Source organism: Calonectris borealis, chromosome Z (assembly GCF_964195595.1).
Source record: "Calonectris borealis chromosome Z, bCalBor7.hap1.2, whole genome shotgun sequence".
Lineage (NCBI taxonomy): Eukaryota > Metazoa > Chordata > Aves > Procellariiformes > Procellariidae > Calonectris > Calonectris borealis.
The window spans coordinates 37,502,646-37,525,474 of NC_134352.1; the positions used below are offsets into that span (position 1 = coordinate 37,502,646).

The window sequence follows — 22,829 nt, forward strand, 5'->3', positions numbered from 1 at the left end:
TGCCTCCTCAGGAAGCTGTAGGGAGCAATGAGGTCGCCCCTCAGCCTCCTTTTCTCCAAACTACTCAAACCCAGTGTCCTCAGCTGCTTGGCAGAGACGCAGGCCTGGCGCTGGGCAGCGCTTGCCTGTGGGGGGAACAACGAAATAGTACCTGGCACACACAGAAGGACCCCTCGGCATTAACATCCCACCCCTCCTGGCAAAAAAGCCAAAAAGGGCGAGGACAGCAACGCCACCTGCGCTGTAGTAACACTGAGACTTTTTCTGTAGTTTTCAAGCATTTATTTTATTTGGATAATTGGATTTGGGGGTCTGGGAGCCCTTGAGGGCTGGCGCATGCCCCAGCTGATGGCCCAGTCCTGGTTTGGCCATCCCCTGAGGCACCCTCCAGGGTCACCGTGGTCGTGCTGGCCTCTTGTTGGCTGGAGAGGCCTCGGGGCTGCTGGTCCTCCTCTTTGGGGGTCGCCGTGCCCTCCCAGGGGAGCGTTCCCTGCCCCGGCTGGAAGCGGAGGGCCCGGGCACAGCCTCCCCGGGCTCCTCCTGGGGCTCTTCTTGCTCCGCAGGGATGGCAACGGTAGCAGAGGGGTGGCTGCTGGGACCCCCACCAATGGCAGCGAATGAGGTGCTGGGGAGCTCGTCCTCGCCGGATCTCATGGGGCTGCCGGAGGGGGCTGGGCTGGGAGCAAGAGACCCTCCTTGGGAGGCAGCGGGGCCGGGGTCACCCATGGGGCTGCCCTCCCTCCCCTTGGCAGCACGGGCACCCTGCCGGCCCAGCAGACGGTGGGCCTCTCTGCGGTGTTGTTGCAAAGCAACACGTGCACGCTGTTGCACGAGTGTCACCGTGCGGTTTTGGAGGGAGTCCCCCAGCATCTGGCCCGGCAGCTCTGTATCCATCCCCTGGCTGGTCAGGCTGCCCATGACGGTGTCCTCCATCATGGCTGCCTCCAACACTGTGTTGCCAAAGATCTCCTCCATCTCCTGATGGACCCAGGACTGCAGGGTCTGGAGGAGCGTTGGTTGATTCCGGAAATTGTTCATCCAGTTTGGGGGCTGGAGGCCGCCCACAGGACGCCTGGGCACCCCTGCTGCAGCCCAGTGTCGGGGTGCTCCAGGGTGGTGGAGGTCATGGGCAGCCTCCCGCCCACGAAGTCTGGGAGCTCCTTCAGCCTGGTGGATGACGACAGCTGGTGTCACGGATGGTGTGATGACATGCTCCACATAGTCATCATCTGCCCGCACTGAGTGCAAGATGGAGAGGATCCTCCTCTTGCAGAGGGGGCACTCGGGCTTGCTCTCAGCCCACCGCAGGATGCATGGGTAGCAGAAACGGTGGAGGCAGGGCATCACAAAGCTGGCCTCCTCCCAGCTGCCCAAGCAGATGGGACAGTGCTCCTCCACCTCTGTGGCCATGCTCTCCACTTGCTGCAGAGGGCTGGGGGGAGCTGGGGAGGACAAGCCGCTCCCTCTCACGGGCGCTGCAGCAGCCGGTGTCGCGCTAGGAAGGGAAGAGAGGCCACAATCATTGGCTGGCCCGGGGAAGAAATGCCCAGGTCCCTCCCGAAGGAAAGCCTCCCAGCTCCCCAGGGTGAGGTGTCCCCTCCCAGCTCACCTCTGCGGCTGCGAGCGCAGCTCCTGGGTGCCCCGGCTGCCTGAAGCTGGCAGGGTCGGGGAAAATCCTCCGTCGGCTCTGGGGTCGGGCACTGAGAGCTGCAACAAACAACTCCCCGAGCACGACACCAGCACCAAAGGCCTCGCTCAACACTCCAAACCTCGCAAGCTGCTCAGCCGGAGTGCGGGCACGAGCCGGCTGGCTGAGACTCGGCACCCAAATATAAGCCACGAGGGATGCCTGGTCATAATCCATTGCTTGGGGACGTCACAATCCATCACTTGGAGACATCTCAGTCCATCCCTCGGTGACAACAGAACCCACCGCTTGGGGACATGGTGACATCAGAACTCATTGCTTGGTGACATCATTGTCCATCACTTGGGGACGTCACAACGGGCCATCCTCGCCCACGGCGCTTGCCCTGGCAGCGCTGCGGCCCCAGCACACGCGTCTGGGGCCACTGCCCACTCCATCCCACCATCTCTTGTGCTTGGCATCGGTCACCAGGCCTTGGCCTCACGCCAGTCACCGAGGCCTCGGCCGTGTCTTCCCAGGGCCCCGTCAGGCCGCTCGGGCCGGGGCAGAGGTCTCCAGGCCCGTGCGGCAAGAGGGTTCACTCGGTGACACCTCGTGCCTCCCGGGGAGGCTGCAGGACAAAGTGCCACAGGCTCTGCCCACACCCCAGCACTGCTGGCCAGCCCTCTGGGCTCCCCTGCTGCCTCCCACGGGGGTCACAGGCAGCACTTGGCTCGCTCTGGCGGGTTTTCTCCTATCTTTCCCCCCGAGCCAGAAGGCACAAGGGTGATCCCCGCTGCTCGGCACCCATCCGGCCTCATCCGGGCACTACGTCCCATGTGGGGTCCCGCAGACAGGTTGACAAAGCAGAGGGGCTGAGGGGAGGCAAGGAGGGTCTGTGGGGCTGGGGCTGGTTCAGCACGGAGCAGAGAAGGTGTCGGGGCACCTCACAGCACACCCCGGTGCCTATGGGGATCTCTGCATCAAGGAGATGGGGACAGGCTCTTCCCAGCAGTGCCTGGTGGGAGGGTGAGAGATGTTGGCATCTCCTGAAACTAGAGAGGTTCAGGCTGGAGATAAGGAATCAAAAGCAAAATCCTTGTGAGAATCATGAAGCACTGGAATGGGTTGCCCAGAGAGGAGGTGGGATCCCTGAGCCTGGAGGTCTTCAAGACCTGACTGGCCACAAGCCAGAGCACAACCGTCACAGGCCCATCAAGGGATGCTCGCTGAAGTCTTGCAAGAGAAAGCATTGCCAGTGGGAAATACAGCAAAGGGTTCCAAAGGTGCAACAGCTTCCAGAAGGTTTTAACTTGCTGGTTTCATGTGGTTCAGCAGCTTTCACAAATATTTATTTAGGATAGGACAGAATAGTTCAGTTGGAAGAGACCTACTATGATCATCTAGTCCAACTGCCTGATCGCTCCAGGGCTGACCAACAGTTAAGGCCTATTACAAAGGGCATTGTCCAAGTGCCTCTTTTTAAGGCACCGACAGGCACGGGGCATCAACCACCTCTCTAGGAAGCCTGTTGCAGTGTCTGACCACCCTCTCAGTAAAGAAATGCTTCCCAATGTCAAAAGGCCAGTTCTTCACCCAGCACAGTGTGCACCTGCTTATCTCACAGCTGGACACCTTGTCCAGAAGGATGCTGTGAGGGACAGTATCAAAAGCCTTACTAAAATCCAGAAAAGTCACATCCACCACCCTCCCTTCACCCACTAGGCAGGTGACCTTGTCGTAGAAGGATCTCCGACGAATGAGACGGGGCTTTCCCTCTGTGAACCCATGCTGACTGTACCTGATAATGGCTTTGTCCTTGACATGCCTTTCAGCAGCACCCAGTAGGATCTTCTCCATCATTTTTCCAGGTGCTGAGGTTAGACTACCAGGTCTGTAATTTCCTGGGTCTTCCCCCATGCCCTTCTTGTAAATTGGAATAACTTTGGCTAGCTTCCAGTCAGCGGGGACCTCCAGAGACTCCCAAGACCTTTGGCAGATGATTGAGAGGGGTCCTACTGTCACAGCTACTAGCTCATTCAGTACTCTGGAATGAATCCCACCAGGTCCCATGGACTTTATGAATATTCAGCTGATATATCTGGCCCCTTACAATTTTCATATCCACAAATGGAAAGTCACTGTTCCTGCAGTCGTGGTCCTTCAACTTAGAGGACAGGGCAGCCCAAAGTCTATCATTAGTATTAAAGACGGAGGCAAAAAAAGCACTCAATACCTCCGCTTCTTCTGCATCCCTATTTGCCAGGGGACCATCTCCAACAAGTATGAGTCCTATATTTTCCTTGGACGTCCTCTTGCTATTAACATACTTTAAAAATCCTTCCTTGTTGTCAGGCACAACACTGGCCAGTTTCAACTCCAATTGAGCTTCGGCCTTTCATGTCATCTCCCTGCATTTGCGAGCCATGTCTCTGCGATCTTCCTGATCTTGCTTCTAGAAGTCATCCAATCTTTTTCCTCCTGAGTTTCAAGAAGAGTTCCCTGTTGAGCCAAGCTGGTCTTCTGCACTGCTTGCTTGGACCTTTTTTGGTTTATGCATTAATCTACATCAATTTCTAGATCAACAACAAAATTCACTGTAAATCCTAGTAACACAGTGAGAGATATATGGAAATTAAAAAGAATGCCTTGTATCTAAGAGTCCACTATGGAGCTTTCTATGTCTATACTGGGTCCCTGGTATGTGGTTTGTGTAATATCTATGCACTACTCTCTTCAAGTATGGAAAAAATGAAAGTGTGGCCTGTAGGTGACATGCAGAGGGAAAAATAACTCATCTGCAGTCTGAATTCTTTATAAACCACTCTGTTTTGTTAGAAGTCTCTCCTCTTCTTAATGTGCAGGATTATGGTTGAGAAGGAAACTGACTTCTCTACCTTAAAAAAAATGCTACAAACTCTTCACTTTTATGTATTATGATCATGCTTGATGTGATGAACAGTTAAGTAGCGTGTCAGATTGTACAAAAAGTCAGCTGGCTCTCAGAAGATTACTTTATAAGTAGGATGTGATATAATGAATTTGAGTAGTAAGAAAAGCCTGAGAGCCTCCTGGAGCCATTTTATCACTAGCTGTTACAATCTGCCCACGTGACGCTTGCTAATCTGACACTTTCACTTGCTAGCTTGCGTTCATGTGAGTCTGTGGTGTTTGTTAAAGTTTATTTTTCTTTTGATAATCCTGGTCACATAAAACTCATGCGATAATGCTTCTTAAGGAAGATGCTCTCTTTCTGTTCATGTGTAGTCTCAAGACATTACAGAGACACTCCAGAGACTCCATGCCAGAGTCTCCTCTCTCTACACCATGTCTTCATAATGTGGCTGGAAGCAGACTTTTTTCCTAAAAGAGCATTGGAATGCATCAGCGTAACAATGGTTTAAAATACATTGCTGCTGCTCCAACAGTGATTACTCCATATTCCCCAATCGTTGACTAAGATGTTTTTTCCCTCCTGTCGATTTCCATGGACAGATTTCAGAAAGCTTCCCTCAGTACCAGTAACGATCGAGTTGAAGCTGTTTCATTTTCCCATCCGCTGCAGTTAGTTAGTTCAGATTCCAGATGCTCAAATTTTCCATAAGCTGCTGAAGCTATCTCCTAAAATAAGGAAATCACAGGGTCGTTAGTTCAGTCCCATGAGCAACCCTTGACTAAAACCTCAAATTAGCCAAAGCCATCTCTCTTGACTTTAGCATCCTTGCTCAGTTTGAAATGTTTCTTTCTTACCAGCATCTTCATTGTGTTTATCTGCATCTCCTCAAAAAGCATTTATGGGTATCTAAGCATAAATGAGTAAACTAATTAAATTTAAAAAATGAAACTATTTAGAGCTGAGCCTAAAGAAACCTGACCTCCTTGTTTACTCCTGCCCTCCAGACTATATCTCTCAATATCAATTTGAATATTATGGTGTGTTCCTGTATACTTAGAGTGCTTTCCATCTGGATTTTTTCCTGACTCCTGTGTAGTGAGATGATCTCAATTCTACTACCTTACTGTGGCTTTAATTTGGCATAAATTTTCTGGCAACATTGTATCACTCAGTATTTACATCAGATGAAGGAAAGGGGATCCAGCCTTCAACAAGGATCTCATTTCGTTATGGTAGAATCTTTTTGTGCAACGTAATAGGGGTGCTGGCAATGGGGAGAATGTAAAAAGGCAAAGCAACAACAGTGTATTCTTTGTCATGTAAATGCGGTTTGATAGTTTGGGCCATATTTGTTATTTATTATACTAGTCTTTCTTTACAGAACGTGGTGTAATAACTAGCTTTCAGTATTATTTTCTTGGATTGTCTGCCTCAGCTTTGTTAAATGTTTTCTGCACCATCCCTGAAAATGCTTGGCTCCAAAAACTGTAGTTAATTATGTTGTAGTTACTTCATAGGAAAAAAACCTTTTTGTTACCATTTGAATCCTTTAAAACAGGAAGCAAAATGTGCTTCTTAGAGAGGTACTCAAGGGTTGGGACACAAGACAATTTTTTTTTTTTTTTACGACTGCATACACACACTTTTTTTACTCACTCTCTTTCCAAGTATCCCTGATTCAGCTGAAGCTACAGTCCTAAAATACCCACAGGGCAGTTGCCTGCATATGGCGCTTTTCCTGAACTGCAGCAGATTCCCTCATTGGAATTTCAATCAGGATCATCCATTGTTATTACAGTATTTAGGTAAAGGGAAAAAGAAATAAAACTACAGACGCCAATAACTTTTATTTAAATTCAAGGATGACTGAAAGTCCAAGGGCAATCTGCAACTCAGTAAAAAGATTACTAAATCTGAGATATGAAAATAGGAACAGGTTACTGGAATATAAAGTGTTTTTCTTGGAAATGATACAGTGTATGTGTTTGCCTATCTGTGTATTTATAACATGAAACATGACCCAAGCACATTTTTCCTGTGCGACACGTTAAGTATTGCATGGGTTTTGAATATATATGTAATGGTGAAATACACTCAAAGAGTTGCTATTATGAACTGACCCAGTTTTCTCTCAAAACTTGTCAAAACCCCTTAGGAAACAATAATAATTAACAAACAGGTTTGTATAATAGCTTTTGAACCTGAGTTGAAAAGAAAATGTTTTGCATATGGTGCTGAGTAATTTTTGTAACACTGAAAGCGCATTTCTGTAGCACTCCAAGCTATTTTTTCACAGTTTGATGCAGAATACAGTGTCTGTTCAAAACTTCTGCTAAATTTATGCCTTAGTACATTTCTGAAGCATTCACTAGAGAAATGGGAGCTCTTCTGTTCTTGTCTGTGACCATTTTACCACTCAAAGGTTATGGGAAAGAACATTAAAATGGGGTAAAGAGCAACAGAATATGCAATGAAATCAAAAGAATTTCTCTCAGTGTAGCTGATTAAGTACAGCATCAGGCAGAAAGTTAAGTAAACATACGGTCATAGAAAAAAAATCCTACACTGGGGGAAAGACTCCTTTGGTTCTTCTTATAAGAAGAATTGCTAGATGGCAAGTCTAATTCTCACAAGAACTTTGTTGCAAACTTTGTACTCAACATTTGGAGCTTATCCTGTCAAGCAGAAAGTACAACCACATGCAGCATGAGAGAAACATTTCATTTTGTATGACAAATGTCACTTGAAAATGGGCTTTGCTTTTAATTTAGAACATTGTAAACACATCAGGAGAAACTAGTTTTGATCATTTGCCAAATATTGCAGAAGTATTTAGACTAATAAATAGCCTTCTATAACAGGAAGTGTACTGTATATTTTATGTGTTCCCACAATTTTTAAGAGAAAGTCTCATCCCTTCTGTTTCACAGATGTTTCTAGTCGAAAAAAAACCTCGATAAAATAGCACATATTATTATCAAAAAAGCATTTCAATCATCAGCTAAAGATTTAGGGAACATTAAGAGTACATTATAAATAAGACTACAGTTTAATTAGAGGGTTTTGCTCACTGATTAGTCTTTCAGACCCCAGGTTAAAGTCATGCCTTACTGAATAAAATATGATGTATAGTTAAGAAAATAATCATAGGGTCTATCATCTCATTATTTTCATTGTGTGTATTACAAAGTAAGGCATATTCCAGCTGTTAGGAAAACCAACTGGTCTAGTGTCCTACGCCATTATTAAAGCATGTGGATCAGACCTACAAATGTACAATGTACCAAATATTCTGTCTCATGCTGCTGTTACCAAGGCTATGATATGCACCGAGATCTAAGGGTTTGGTAAACTTTGCGCTGGACTATCCTGTTTGTATCTAAAGTGTTGCAGGAAGGAAGCAAGCCCAAACAACATCTACGCCTCTTAATCGGGACAGAAGACTTATGTTCCCTTACCATCCGGCTTGAAGGGCTGATAGTATGGAATAAGCAAAAATAGTTCCAAACATGGGAAGAATATTTCTGCTTCTAACCCTCCAAATAAACTGCATGGGGGGTGGTGGTACATGTCAGATCAAGGAATGCATGATTATCTTTATTTGGGTTTTCACAGGAGAAAGATGTTCTGTGGTTAACAGAGGTAACTTCAAAGAAATCCTGCAGAAATTTGGTGTGACTTTGGGGAAGATACTAGACACTATGCAGACTGCTCAGCAAGTTCTTGGAATGAGTTAGTAATAATGTTTTGATGCAGACAGCAAAGTATGCAAATAGTAAAAGAGTCTCTAAAGTTGGATTCTAACCAGTGAGTTTGAGAATGTTGAGAGTGCAAAGTGGATCAGAGTGACCATGACATGAGAGTTGATCACTTTTAAAAAGAGATGGAGCAATGTGAAGTGAAATCAGCAGACTGAAAAAATGCAGCAATCAGGAACACAAGTCAAAGAAGCAGAAGCTTCAGAACTGGCAAAGAAGTGATACTAAGGACACAAAGTAGGAGATGGGGAATGTAAGAAGGGAGCAATTTGCTTAATGATGGGTTTCACTGGCACCAAGCATAAGAACAACATACAGAAGGTGGAAACTAGGTTCAGTTATGTAAGCACATATGAAGGTCTGAGGTAGAAAATGAGCTAGATACATCAACAGGAAAAAGAAGCATGTATGCACATCAGCACTAGAAGACTGAGAAGGGAATTCTCTGCTCTGCTACAGGACAGAAAGGAGGAACTAATGCTATATAATGAAGACAAAATTTAAAGGTTTAATATTTTTGGATTGGCATTCTCTAACAAAGTTAATGCAAGCACGTGGCCAAAACAATACCTGTACAGGAGAGAATAAGAATATTTCAGTGAGCTAGATGCTTTCAAATTGGCAGAGATGAAAGAATTTCAACGTTGGATTCTTACAAATCCAAAGTAAGGATTTGTGAGATTCTTTCTTAAACAATCATCCAAAGCTATCTTAGATATTGCAATAGCTGTTCTTGAGAAGTGGGGTGATGCTCTGGGAAAAAAAGAAATACTATTGCTTCCTCCAAAAAATGCGAAGGAAACTGAAAAATTATGGATCAATCTCTTTGTAAACACTTGAAAGTTAATGAGGAAAGAGGTGAGAACAAACGAGTTCATCGTGAACACACTAAGCTATCTTTCTCTATCACAGGGGAACAGGCCATGGGGCAGGGAAGAATAAATAGATGGTATGTATCTTGACCACTGTAAGGGTCTTCTGTCTCACAGGACAGATGTATAGTAGGCTAGGGAAATATGATCAAGATGAAACTGCTAAAACGGGATGCAAAAGCAGTAGTATTACAACACTTGTGGTGAGTCAACAGTTTTTCATTGCTAAACAAAAGCTAGACCAAGTGGGATTTTGCAGTAGCCTGCGCCTAGTTTCATCTGTTAAATATTTCCATTAAAACTATGAAACTGTAACAATGTGCTTATTAGATTTGCAGACAATTTGGAGCTGAAAGATACTGTCTGTAAAGTGGAAGACAGGTTTAAGATTTAAAATTATATTGGCAAAATTGGAGAACGGATATACAAGTGAAAGGATATACAAGATATTCAACAGTAAATGCAAGATACTATATTCAGACAGGAATGTTCAACTGCACAATTGCATGATGAGCAGCAGCTGGCTCACAACAGGTTTCCATGAGGGTGACCTGTGACTTGTAATTGATTACCAGTTGATCACGAGTTAACAAGGTCACGCTGTTGGAAAAAAGCATATTGAGACATATAAACAGCAGAACAGCTTACCACATGCAGATAGAAATTCTGCATTATTAAGGCTTTGGGTGTTTTCAGTTTTGGATACTACCACCAAGAAGAATATGGAGGAAAATCCAACCAATGGCAGAGAATCCAGAATAGGGCCATGAGAAGAAGCTCATCAAATGCAGGACCTACAGGAAAGACTGGGAAAATTGAGGTTAATTAACCTGAAAAAAAGAAAAGACTAAGGAATAACACAGATAAGAATCTTCATGTGCATAAAATGTTGCTGCTAAGAATAAGGTAATTTTTTATTGTCTATTCAAGAGGGATAAGATGCGAAGTAATAGGCTTCAACAACAGCAAGAAAATTAGAACTGGACATTGAGGAAAACTCACTGAAAGGGTTGAGAAGCACTGGACCAGATTTGTGAAAGCTGTGAAGTCTTCATTGCTGGAAATTTTTAAGAGCACCCTAGATAACGATCTGTCAGGATGTTACTTTTTTGGGAAAGGGGATAAACAGGTCTATTCCTTGAAGCTCCTTTAGCCCTACCTTTGTGAAGTTCTGTAATCTGTCTTGGCTCTAGCTGTTTATCTCCTTAACAAACCTTCTCTGCCTCAGAAATCATTATGTATAAAAATAATCAATATTTGCAATGTACTTGGCAATAGCGCTGATCAGATTGCTGTCTTACGAGTACAATCAAAGAATCAATGTTGAGATAATTGTCAAGGAATTCATGCGCTTTTCTATAGCTATACAAACCATGTATGTCCCTACTTAGGAGCATAGGCTCAGCTGTATGTGGCTTTACCATTGCCGGCAATATCATAGAATCATACAATATCTCAAGTTGGAAGGGACCCATAAAGATCATTTTCAACTCTGTGCTCCTCGCAGGACTATCTAAAATTAAATCATATGACTAAAATACATATAGTAGCGGACATGCTGCAGGAGTCACTGGTGCATAGAATAAGGAATCATATTCCCAGCACTTACTAAAAGGGGGCAAGATGGTTGTATTATTTCCAGTCTGGCTTTCATTAGATGTTAGTTTTATTCTTCTCCCCATCTCCATTTCATCAAATCTTTTATTTACTGCAGCTTATCACTAGCATTACAAATAAACGCTTACAGAGTGAAGTTTAATATAATTGGGTGACATATTTTCTTTTTATAACATGTAAGAATGTGTATATGGCCATTATGATTTGCTCTGACTTCAGCCACTATTGAAAACTTACTGTTCCCTAATAATATATGAAAATGTCAGGTAGTGGTTTAGCTATCTCTGCTCCCTGAGTGCTTTTTGAATTATGGTTCTATTTAAGAAATATGTGTCTATCATAATCACACTTTTTGAAGGGATTATTTCACTTATAAATTATTTTCATTACCTTTTAGAGTTGCTATCACATCTTGACCTGTATCCGATTCCTACCTAATTAAGCACTTTATCACCTCATCAATACCTTTTTGAAATGTCAAATTATTACTACTATTATTTTATTGCATAGCAATAAGAATTATATTGGTAAGAAGACCCAATTTTCTCTTGAAAAAGTTTTAGCTCATTGGATCAAAATTTGCATACAGGTCTAACTGGAAACTTGATTTAGCTCAAAAATGCAGATAAACAGAAAACTGTGATACTTCACAGTTATAAAGTGAAAAAGCTGTAGAGTCCAACAAAGATGTTTTTGAAACTTATTAGCTAGGCTGTTGTGGTAAAAATCTATTAATTACTTTTGGAAAATGTAATTCTTAAGAAAAGGAATTTGTAATTCCTTTGACTAGACATTAAATTTTCTGAGCATTTTCCTTACTTTGATTTCAGAGAATGAATCACAGACACTACAGTTGGAAAAATCCAGTTAAGTCACATCTACCATCAATGCAAAAGAACATATTCGTCACTATTTTTCCAGGCTAATCTAAAAATTGTCAAATTATTGGATTTTCAGTTCATACTGTAGTAATTCCCTTTGTTCTCATTGATATGAATCAACTATTTTTCCTGATGCAATTTAAATACAAGTTTTCTCTTTCTAACTGTACCATGTACCACTGTAAACATAGATCTGCCTAGATTCAGTATCTTTACTTTCCTTACCACTTTTACATCTGTCACTCCTTTTCAGTTACCTTACCTTTTAAGAAGCATGGCTTTCTCAGAGTGAGGAACTGAAATTTTCTAAAAATTACACCTTTTTGTGTACTTAGATTAAAGCAGCTAAAATCCATAGACACTTTCAAATGCAGGGGATTGGAATTGCATTTTGTCTTTCTAGTAACACGGTTTATGAGAAAATACATCTAATGTAGCAGAAAGGCAGAGGAGGCAGAAGAAATATTCAGAATTCAGGTTAAAATGATACACAAAAACCAAGGAAACACCTTTTTCAGGACAAAATAAAGGGAAATCCTGGCTCTAATGTGGTTAAAAGGAATATAGCCATTGAGTTCAGTGGTACCAGGATTTTACTGTGTTTATCTTGAAACATATTCAATACTTTTAAAGTTAATTTCATCTGAAGACCCAGTAGAGGTTTTCTACTACTTTGTCATAGAGCTGAATAAATAAAAATATTATCTTGTATGAATCGTCCAACAATAATCCAATTTCAGTTGTCTGCTTTAATTTTAAACCCCAAATTAATAAATGTACAGTGTTCTGTAGTAAAAACTTCCAATGCATGTAAAAACTGAACACATATTTTCTGTTTAGTCAGTTAAAAGATAGCTTTTTTTTTGCCAAAATTGTTTTGTTGTTCATCTGCCAAGTCTTGTAAAAAGAGTTACTTTCTTTGGAAATCTTTGTAAACTCCTAAGTGTATAAAATAAAATAATTCAGTAGCATTATAGCATAACAAAAAATATACCCAACAATGTTAAGGCACAACTGGGGAATTGAATCTAAGCATGCTAGGAAACCATTTAAGGGAAAAAAGCATTAGCAAATGCATGTCATTTTGCTTGTGTAATTTGTCATTAAGAACAGAAAAATAAATATGTAGGTCAGAGGTGAAAATTTAATTTTACAAAAAGTCCTTTCCTGTATTTTTAGCACTTATTAGAAGGGAAAATTGCAGGTCTTACAATCTCTTTTGGAATTTTCTGAGAGAGGATGAAAAAGTATCCACTCCTTTGTAATAACAGACTTGCAGAGGTATTGGAGATGTTGAGTTCAGATGGCATTGACTTCTTTCCATTGGACCTCATGGAAACCCTGTTACCTATGATTCCTGTACACAAGGTTTTCTTAGAGAGGCAGACTAAGGGAGACAACAAGGTCACCCACAAATTCTCTGAGAAATTTTACAAGTCATTTATGACTGACAAGCCCAGCATTACAAAGAATTAATTGATCTTGCATTTTATTGCTTGAAAACTTTTATGAGATGAGTTTTGACAACACAAGTCGAGAGTCTGAGTGAGTTTCCTAATTCTCTTCCCTCCATCCTTGATGTCTCTCATATGGATAGCTATGCTACCTCAAAGCAGAAGATTTTTTCACATTTATCTTTAAGCTCTTCAAACTTTCCATGTGAGGACATGACCTGAACTGACGCTAATCAGTCATACAGTGTTATTCATATTGTTTTTGAGAATCTTGCACAGCTATATGAATATCTTGTTACTTTACAGCAGTTCATTGCTCCACTGAGGGGAAAAAAAGTAGCAATGTATAAAGACAGTACTTTGTTTTGGTTGGTATAGTCACTGTATACAAAATGTAGCTTTAAAAGTGGTTTCAAACACAGTAGAAAAAAAATTACCAGATATTTGCATGGATTTAACTCCTGCTATGACACTGCTTCAATACTACCATATGGCACCACTTTTATCCAGAACATACGTCTTTTCATATGGCTCATTTCTAAACTGTAGGCCCTCCAAGATGGAAATACTGCAACGTAGCCAGTTTGCATGACTTTTGACTGAAAGGTGAAAAGTTAGTAAAAGGCGCATCCTTGGCATTCCAGTGATGTCATTGACAAAGTGTAGTTCTCTGTAACAAGACCTGGAGATGACACATAAGGCTAGCTGGCATATCTTTCAAGACAATTAGTTCCTCCAAGGCCAATCTTAGAAATGACGGGGCTATTCTAGTTTAAGCTTAGCCAAAGCCTGAGGCAGGCATTCAGCATGGCAAATCTTATTCTGAATGGCTACATTTATTACAATTGTAAACCATTTCATGATGTGGGCAGGTGGACAAATGTAGGTGGCATTTGACTATAATCTGAAATAGTTTTCTGCTTTTGCCCTTCACATATAGGAAAAAAAACAGTGGATCTGGATGAATAGCTCTGTGCCAAAGCCAGCCTCCAAGTAGTTAAATATCTCTAATCTAATCCGCATCCCACACACAAGTGTGTGGGAATGCCTGTAAATTTAATGAAGTGCTGACTGAAAGAAGTTTATGCCTGGCTTCCAATTAGATACTAATAAGCTAACCTTAGGTAGCATAAACTTTCTTATTATGAAGATGGAATATGTTAGCTATAAGCAACCTCAGAGTGCCCAACTTTATAACATTGCCAAGACTTTTCTTTTTTTTTTTTTTCAAACAGAACAAGCTTTTCCTTTTAACATCTTGGCCCAATTCACTTCTTTTTTGAAGTCAGTGTGACCTCCCTATTGATTCCAATGGGTTTTGGATTGGGGTCTTAGATGTGCAGCTGTTGACAGGGTAAGTATTCAAACACTGCACAAAATGAATACCAAGAAGTGGTTTATAAATTTATCTTGTACAATAATCTAACCCAGAAGATAGAATAGAGGACAAGAGGATATCTATTCCTTTTTCTTAGATCTCCCAGGTCATATGTAAATGGTGATTCTCCACCTATTCAGGTCTAGTTGCACATTCCAACTATCTCCTGGCTCCAAGTTCAGGCAAGATCTGGGCATATTTGTCCCTCTATTAGAAAGGTGACAGAATAGGTCTACAGTGTGCTTCACCTGCATCTTTTATGAGGTCCACCTGTATGATGCATCTTTAATGTAAGCACTGCGGCCTCTGTTACTCTGTACAAACAGTATATTTGTCAGTTTTCTCAGTGAACTTTACTGCTGAATTCTTCAAAAAGTGAGCTGGGTATCATGATGCAGAGCATTTCAACACCCAACTTTTAGGACACTTAGTTGCTCTGCTGGGTTCTACAGGCTTTTGGAACCTACACGTCCATGAGAAAAGGTGGATGCTTAAGAGTGGGATATCCAAAAAGCAACGTAAGCGGCAAACAATCTAAGCTAGCCAAGAGGGAAATACTGAGGAAAACAATATATGTTTAAAATTTTATCCTATTTGTAAGGCTCCTTAGTCCTATAATTATGAAATAAATTGCTTTGCTACTTACTGGGATTTTTACAAATATATTTGGAAGGTTGCAGCACCTCTTTACATCTTCTTTTTCCAAAAAGTGCTCTGCCTTCAAATTGTTATCATTAATCTATGTCTTACCTTTGTGCTAGTTTTCTATTAATAACAGTGTAACAGCTGGTCACATTCTATACTGGGAATGGAAAAGTAGCTCACTTGGTGCCACTGAGCATCTTGGAAGTGCGTTTTTTCTCCAAGACATACTGTATCTGACAAGTCTGACAGATCATATAATACAGCCAGTAAGAAGTTTTCAGCCAGCCCATGAAACTGAAGTCTGAGATACTGTAAATACGATTAAAAAGATGCATAATCTGATCTCAGAGAAATGTCACTTTGTGACATTAATTTGAATAAATTTTTAAATGGTATTTAATTTAATTTTTCCAGTAATGAATAAATAGTATATGTACCATCTCTTAACTAAAACATTTATTTTCCTATTCTTTTCATTAAGAAAACCCACCTATCTTCACTTCTTGTTCACTATTGTGGCTATTTTGTGTCATTCTGTTTTGGTGTATGTGATAGTTCAAGGTGTAAAAGTTTAGAAAGCTTGGTTTTATGATACACTTGTATATGTTTTTTACATATAACGCTAAAATCATCACTCTGTATTTGAAAGAGAAAATTTTAAAGGAGGATTTTCCTCCAATAGACTTAAATAATAAATCGCCTTACTCTTTGTATATCCCAGTGTACTTTTTGCTTTTAGTTTGTTACCTAAGCTTTGCTATTTGAACAATGGTTTTCTTCTTCTGTAGCCCCATTTTCTTTTTATATTTGATCCTGTCATGAAGTTCTAACTGAATTTCTGACATCAGTCATTTCCATGGCAACAGACTGATGCTTTAAACATAGGATTATGATGAATTCAACATGGGATCGAGTAAAAGGAAAACAAGACTATGAGGAAGGAAGATTTTATTAGAGCACAACAGTGTTCTATTAAAAGGGTGGGGAAAGGAATATACATGCTGAATACACTTCCACTTTTTAATACTACAGTTCTGCATGATGGTCCATACATTGTGGTATTTATTTCAAATGTTCACAATATTTGATGCAACATCTGTGGCACTCAGATGTTGCCAAAAGTTTCAGACATATTCATTAGTCTTGTTCTTACGTATCTAATGTAAGACATAGTGGCTTTTCATGACTACTTGCAGTTGTAAATAATCTCAGCAGAAGTAGTAGGTTCTCATCACCTCTGAAAAATCATGCTTAAAAAATTTCAAGTTGAACTCTGAAAAACTGAAACACAGGCAACCATTGGGAAATATGGTGTACATTAATTTGTCTTAGTAAGTTTATGTTAAGAAATGCCACAGGTTTAACATATTAAGAATCATAAAACCACTTATTTAAAAAAATTTTTTTAGTCCAGCACAATCTAATTTACGTAATGAAAAAAATATCCTGTTTTCTGTAAATGACATTCCCTTTAGCTGAATTCTGTTATTATGAAGTGTCTTGAGTATAATGCAGACATACACATGGATGTGGATTTCTGTTGGGTCAAATTCCTACTCCACATTCTCCAGGCTAAAGGGCTCCTGGTTGCTTTAGAAATTTTACTAAAAATCTCATTCCGGGGTCAAAGCAGACCTGGTAAGCAGTGACATCTCCTCAGAGGTTCTCTCTTGTTCCCACCTCATCCTATACTGCGTAGCTCAACTGAAGTTGTACTGACAAGGCTCGTATAGTCACTGAGGAACTAGATGCTGTGGTGGTATCAAAACTACAAAGAAAACTACAAAAGCTTTATCCTATAGTTAAAGAAGCTATGGTGTTCTATGTTTCTGTGCAGTGGCTACTGGAAGGATTGTTAATGTTAGTCCTGCTCTGCCCAAGATGCATGAATCCAAAGAAGTATGGCATGCCTCCTTTAAGTTTCACTGGCAGAGGGTGCAGGATGAGGGAGGAGAAAGATGCCAAAGATACTCCGTATCTCTGTTTCAAGAAATATCAATCTTGAGGTCATAATTAGTCTGATTAATACATGGATTAAGAATAACACCAAGAACTGTCCCAATATACCTAATTGTAACGAATATGTATTCCACTGTTCACAGTTTACTAGCTCTTCTGAACACCTTGGGAATTTCTTCCACTAAGCAGTTTTAAAATACTGTTTCAGAACATGGAAACATCCCATTCTTGTTCATATTTTTACTTCTTCCACCTATTGTTAGACTTTATATACCACAGGAAAATGGCATGTTTGAAAGACTTCAATGAAGAAGGAAATCATGTTCGTAACTTTTTTTCAGGTATACTGTTGAAACAGCACAAATGCTACAAGATTTCTGAAAGTTATGAGCCATTTCTGAAGTGGAAGATTGTGGACAATATAAGCCTAGCATTCTGGCTTAGTCTGGGAAACCTAGTTTAGGTTTTATTAAATCTTCCACTATATTGAGGTGCTTAGACACACAAACCTTTTTTTTGCCAGCTGTTGCCAGGGCTGAGAAGACACAGTATATTGTGTTCTGGTTAGCCGGTAAAACATACTTCACAGGACATAAGGCAACTAGAATACAGTTTCACCTTCCAGACATCAAGTGACATACACAAAAAGACACTATCTAGACAGAAAATGTTAACTATGACTAAAGACAGGTTAATTTTTGTAGATAATTGTTCTTTAATTGATGCTTAATTTTCACAAATTGCAAAAATTGATTCCTAGATGAGATCCTAATTTTGAGGATCTACAAAAACATGTCTTTAAGGAATATTAAGAAATCAGAAATCTGAAAATTACTGTGTTGGAAACGGCTGTTTACTGGCATTGGTGAATAACTCTGTATTCAGTCTGTGCCAAGGCACATAAAATATTAGCCACTTAGTATATATTTTTCTTTTATTTTCACATACCGATTGGTAGGTTTGTTGTTCTTGATCTTAAGAATCTTACTTTCTTACATAGACAAATGACTTACACTAGGGTGTTTGAATATAAAAAAGGTTACGATGAAACCATTTTGACAAAACGTAGAGTCCTTAGCTTATGTAGATCCCAATTCATCTATTCTTGTATCCATGTGAGATGTAAAGACTGTGATTATTTAACCTTCTGCTCTGCCCTGGAAATTTGGATCATAAGGTCATTCAGATTCTTTGACATTAGAAGAGTTCTTGTATATGACAGAATAAGCTTTCACTGAAAATGCTTATTCAGCTTATCAGACTGTCTTAACTGCATCAGTATGTAGAGTAAAGAATGCAGGAAAATACAGCTAAGGTAAGAATGTAAAAGATAACCTAGTCTAACGAAATTGAATAGAAGATCAAAAAAGCCCCCAGTGTTTTCCCCATATGGCATGAAAATGAATGTAAGGCATGTCTTAGAAAGAATGAAATATATTCAGTAGATCTCTGCACGACATACTGTTAATCATAAAAGACTAAAAAGGAAAAGCAATGAACATAAATACGTTTTACATCATAACAGCTTAAAATTTATCTTTAGAGTGATTTGTGCATAATGTGTCATATTTTTCAAGCAGTAACTATGCAACTTATTTTCTTAAAAAATGCTGCAGCTGTTAGCAAAAACACAAACAATATCTTAAACTTCACATATTATCTACAGTACATCTACTGTAAGCTCGGTTATTGTGTTTAGACGTAAACCACGTAAAAAAAAAAAAAAGAAAAAGAAATTAACTGAACAGAAGGGAAATGTAATTATGCCATTCAGAAATGTAATATACATCTTAAGTCCTGGTTTGTTCATGAACAGTAATAAAGAATTACATCTGACAAAACCAGTCTATGAAGTGCTGTTGATTTTCCTATAACATTTTATAACTTGAGCATAGAAGACCAGGTTTCTCCTAGCTCCTAGTAGGGACCTAGATTTCATGACTCATGTATTGCCTTTAAACAGTGCAGAGTTTCTTAGTAAGTTGTTTCCACTAGAAATCACATTACATCAGGACAGGAGCATTAAAATACTTTTAATCTCCTGATTGTAATGATAACAGTAATTTTTAATTTGTTTTATTGAGAGTTCTCCTGAAATGTCCTTTAGTACTTTAATTCAAAAACTTTTAAACAAAATGTTATTTTTTTAATATATCTTAATACATCTTCAATATATCTTTTAAACAAAAGAATTGCCCCTTTATTTCACCAAATGCTTGTTTGGACAGAAACCCCACTCTCTGCATTTAGATATTGTTTTTATTAAGTTAGTAATTCTTTGTTCCAAAATGCTTCCTTCTCTGGGCTAATACTTAGTTCTATTTCATTCTTCTAGATAGCTAGATTTGACAGGATTGTTTTACTGCCTCCTTAGCAGCAGCCCAGATAGCTTTTTACACACATAAAGGCACCCTGATAAAACTGGGAAATCCATTTTCTATTAGAATTGCGTATCAACTATCTTAAATCAAATGCCAGTTACATCAGTAGTGTTCTACCTGGTTTCTGTGCTTCTCGTGCAGCTTTCACTGACCGCCCTATGCTACATGAGAGCTTGCCTTCTCAGTTGCCAAAGCAAAGATCCTCTAAGATAAGTTAACAATAATATTGGCTCTGGAGTTCTTCAAAAGGATACAAAGATGGAAGGTGAGTATTGCTTCATACAAAGGCTTGTCGAGAAGCCTGATCATGAAGAAAAGAAATTATTTTAACAATATTGATAAATAACCGAACAGGGTACATTCACTGCAAGGAAAGTATTCAATGATGTTGCAGTTTGGTTGCAGTTTGCCTGAATGCATAGTTATTCAACTGAGTCGGGGAATGTCTGTTCTGCTGAGCTACTTAAAAATAAAAGCAAGCTTCGGCAAAAGGAGACATAACAGCATTCAAAGACTTGGAGTTGTAATTAGATAGAAATACCTCAATTTTTAGGAATCTCCATATTGGTCAACTCTCTATTTCCACTATATTTGCTTACCTCTAGCCCTATAGAAATAAATACCTTTATTTCAAGCCCTTTTGGGATAAGCTGTGTGCCCTGCCCCAAAAGAAAACATTCTATATATTTTCTTTACTAAGTATCTGCCCAATACCTGTTATATGTACCTAAGGCCCTCCTTAGGATCTGATCTTCCAATATAACATGGTTGTGGCAACTACTGCCAATTTACCCATGCAAGAGGCCTTGCTCAGCACATTTATGTTCCTGTAATTGTTTTAGCATTCTGCCTTGTTTGTGATCTGCAGAGAATGCGCAGACAATTTGGTTGTTTCTACGTTCCATGTTTGGAAGTAGGATTTTAAGAAGTCCCTTGAGTAATTGGCTCACATATGCCTTCCACTGAATCAATCCAATCCAGTTGTCTCCATTTTCAAGGTGCAAGAGTATAAGCACAAATAAATGGGTTGACATGAATGCAAAGACAAAATCTGTCTTGTGCTCCGAAGCATGAGTGACACATAGGTATATTTTTCAACAATATGTGTTGGAACCAGGTAACAAGTGCCACATAAGCAAACTTGTAAGCATACTCCAATACACTGAGTTTAGTAAGAATAATTTCTGAAGAGGAAAAGTAAGCTGCAAAAACATCATATATCTTAGCATTATAATCTCAAAGCTGCACTGAGCAGAAAGAAAATAGACAATCTAAGGAAACAGCTGCCTGCAAAACATACTGAATAGGCATGGTGCCAGAAAGGGAACATGCTGTGTGTACTACATGCTTATTAATAATACATAACAACAAGGGACTTTCCTTCAGCAGTATCAGTGTTAAAAGAAGATCAAAAAGGCTTTAAAAAAAGTTAAAAATCAAGATTTGACATGCAAGTGTGCTAACTGGGTAACATAATAATCAGTAAAATTCTGCCATTAATAAAAAGTAAATATGTGAAAATTAGAAGACAAAAGCTCCTTGTCGGGTGGTGTGAAGTTGAAACAACCTTTATAAACCAACTTAGAGAACACGTAGCTAATGGATCTCACTCTCAAATATCAACAGTCACTTTACAGAGACAATTAATTTCCAATTTGTAAGAAAGACAAGTGATTTAGCTCAAAAAGCCAAAATTGGGTGGTCCATTTTTCCCCTAAAACGTGTTCCCTTTTCACTTTAGTTATACACTGCCAGTGACATGCTCATCCAGGGAAAACGAAACTATTTGTTACACCTCATCTACATGCACAATGTAAGAAAACCAAAGCAGCATAGAACTAGGTGAGATTCCTTCTTGTCCTTATTCCCGCTTCGTTGTACATGCTGTCCACACCTTTTCATTGTTACCTGTTAGGTCACATATTGGTATAAATACACATGCAATTATTTTTCTGTCTCATTTAAAATGTTTCACTAGTATTTTTAATAATACTAGATGCCTAACTGAACATCCATAAGTACTTTCACACTCCTTGATTTTAGATACCTAATTTAGATCTTACGTTTAGAGGCCACACTCCTCCATTATACTTAAGAGTGAGATTGTTCCTCTAGAAAGTGAATCATGACAGGTGCCCTGCACTGAAGCATGTTGAATAATGTTCTGAAGAAACTTCTTTCCACTAACCATGTACGCAGTCTCCCACTTTTGGTACCTACACGCTGTGCTGCCTAAGTTGCAAGACCACTGCATCAAAAACACAGAAGAAGAAAAAAGACACCCCTCCAAGCCCCAAATCCCCCCCACTTCAGACTATATATTTTCAAACAAAAGCCGTGAGCAAAACTAAAAAAGGGGCTGCACGTTTCCCTTTTCAGTCTCAGTCCTGTACACTGTGAGAACCTGCAACTTGATGTGAACGGGCTTTCCAGGGTAATTCCAAATGTAAAATTAATTCGGATGAAGGACCTTCAAGTTTTTTCCCTTGGATTAGATTATGATTGAGTGACCATATTAAAAGTAACAGCTGAGTGCAGAGAATTGCTGAGCTATTCTCCATCTACAGTGGTTCTATTTTCATTCACGCTAACACTGCTTCTCTGGGCATAAAGGAGGCTGAGTCAAGATTTATACAGTTGTGCTAAATCAATTTATTTTACCCATCACCAAGTATCAATATTTGGATTTCTATGTGCAGCAGCAATCAGGTTACCAAGCAATGTCGTATGTTATTTAGGTAGTTACTTCACAGTTTTGTTCCTGTTGCTCCATTTTTTTTTCTTATTAGGATATATGTTTAAATAATAATCTGCATGTCAATATACTTTCCCTCTGTAACTAAATGTGCTTTCCATGCACTACTTTGACTTTAAAGCTGTGTGGTTACAACTAAACCACAGTGAAAAAAACAGGGAACAAGAGAATATGGAAAACTTTGCTTTCATCCAAGAGTCCTGATTCATGCTTGAATGTCAGTGCAATGGGAGGAACTGAATATACAGTATTACAAAATGCACTGGAGTATTAAATTACCAAAATAAACCATACTTACATGAGTATCATGCAATTTTAAGCATTAATACAGAGAGACATAGTTCAAAGAACAGAATGACCCACTATAGCAGGCATCTTTATGTCTCTTGCTGCCAAAAATCTAAAATTTCATTTTTTAAAAAACATTTACTCAGTAGACTGCAAAAAATCTTCAAGAGCTTTAACTTTATTACGTTACAATGATAGCTGCATTACCACTTTTCACAACCATTCTGTTTTCAAAAAACACTGAAGAGGTCATTGGAAATAAAACTTTTTATCTAGGTGTAAACATGCCTTAGCAATGTAGATGTGAGAAATTGCAGA

The 22,829-nt window shown here is 39.8% G+C and overlaps 1 protein-coding gene across 2 annotated transcripts; it reads right to left on the reverse strand.

Annotated features, from left to right (window-relative positions):
* Nucleotides 1–280: 280 nt before the first annotated feature.
* On the reverse strand, nt 281–9,956 carry LOC142075332 (uncharacterized). 2 transcript variants are annotated; one of them, XM_075136532.1, is made up of 3 exons: nt 9,863–9,956; nt 9,654–9,753; nt 281–5,248 (listed from the first exon to the last, which is right to left on the reverse strand). In XM_075136532.1, the coding sequence occupies exon 3, from the start codon at nt 1,408–1,410 to the stop codon at nt 394–396; it is 1,017 nt and encodes a 338-aa protein (XP_074992633.1). In that variant the 5' UTR covers nt 1,411–5,248; nt 9,654–9,753; nt 9,863–9,956; the 3' UTR covers nt 281–393. The 2 variants fall into 2 exon arrangements, with proteins under 2 accessions (XP_074992633.1, XP_074992632.1); XM_075136531.1 differs by lacking the exon at nt 9,654–9,753 and having other exon boundaries at nt 9,802–9,956.
* Between the last annotated feature and the right edge of the window lie 12,873 nt (nt 9,957–22,829).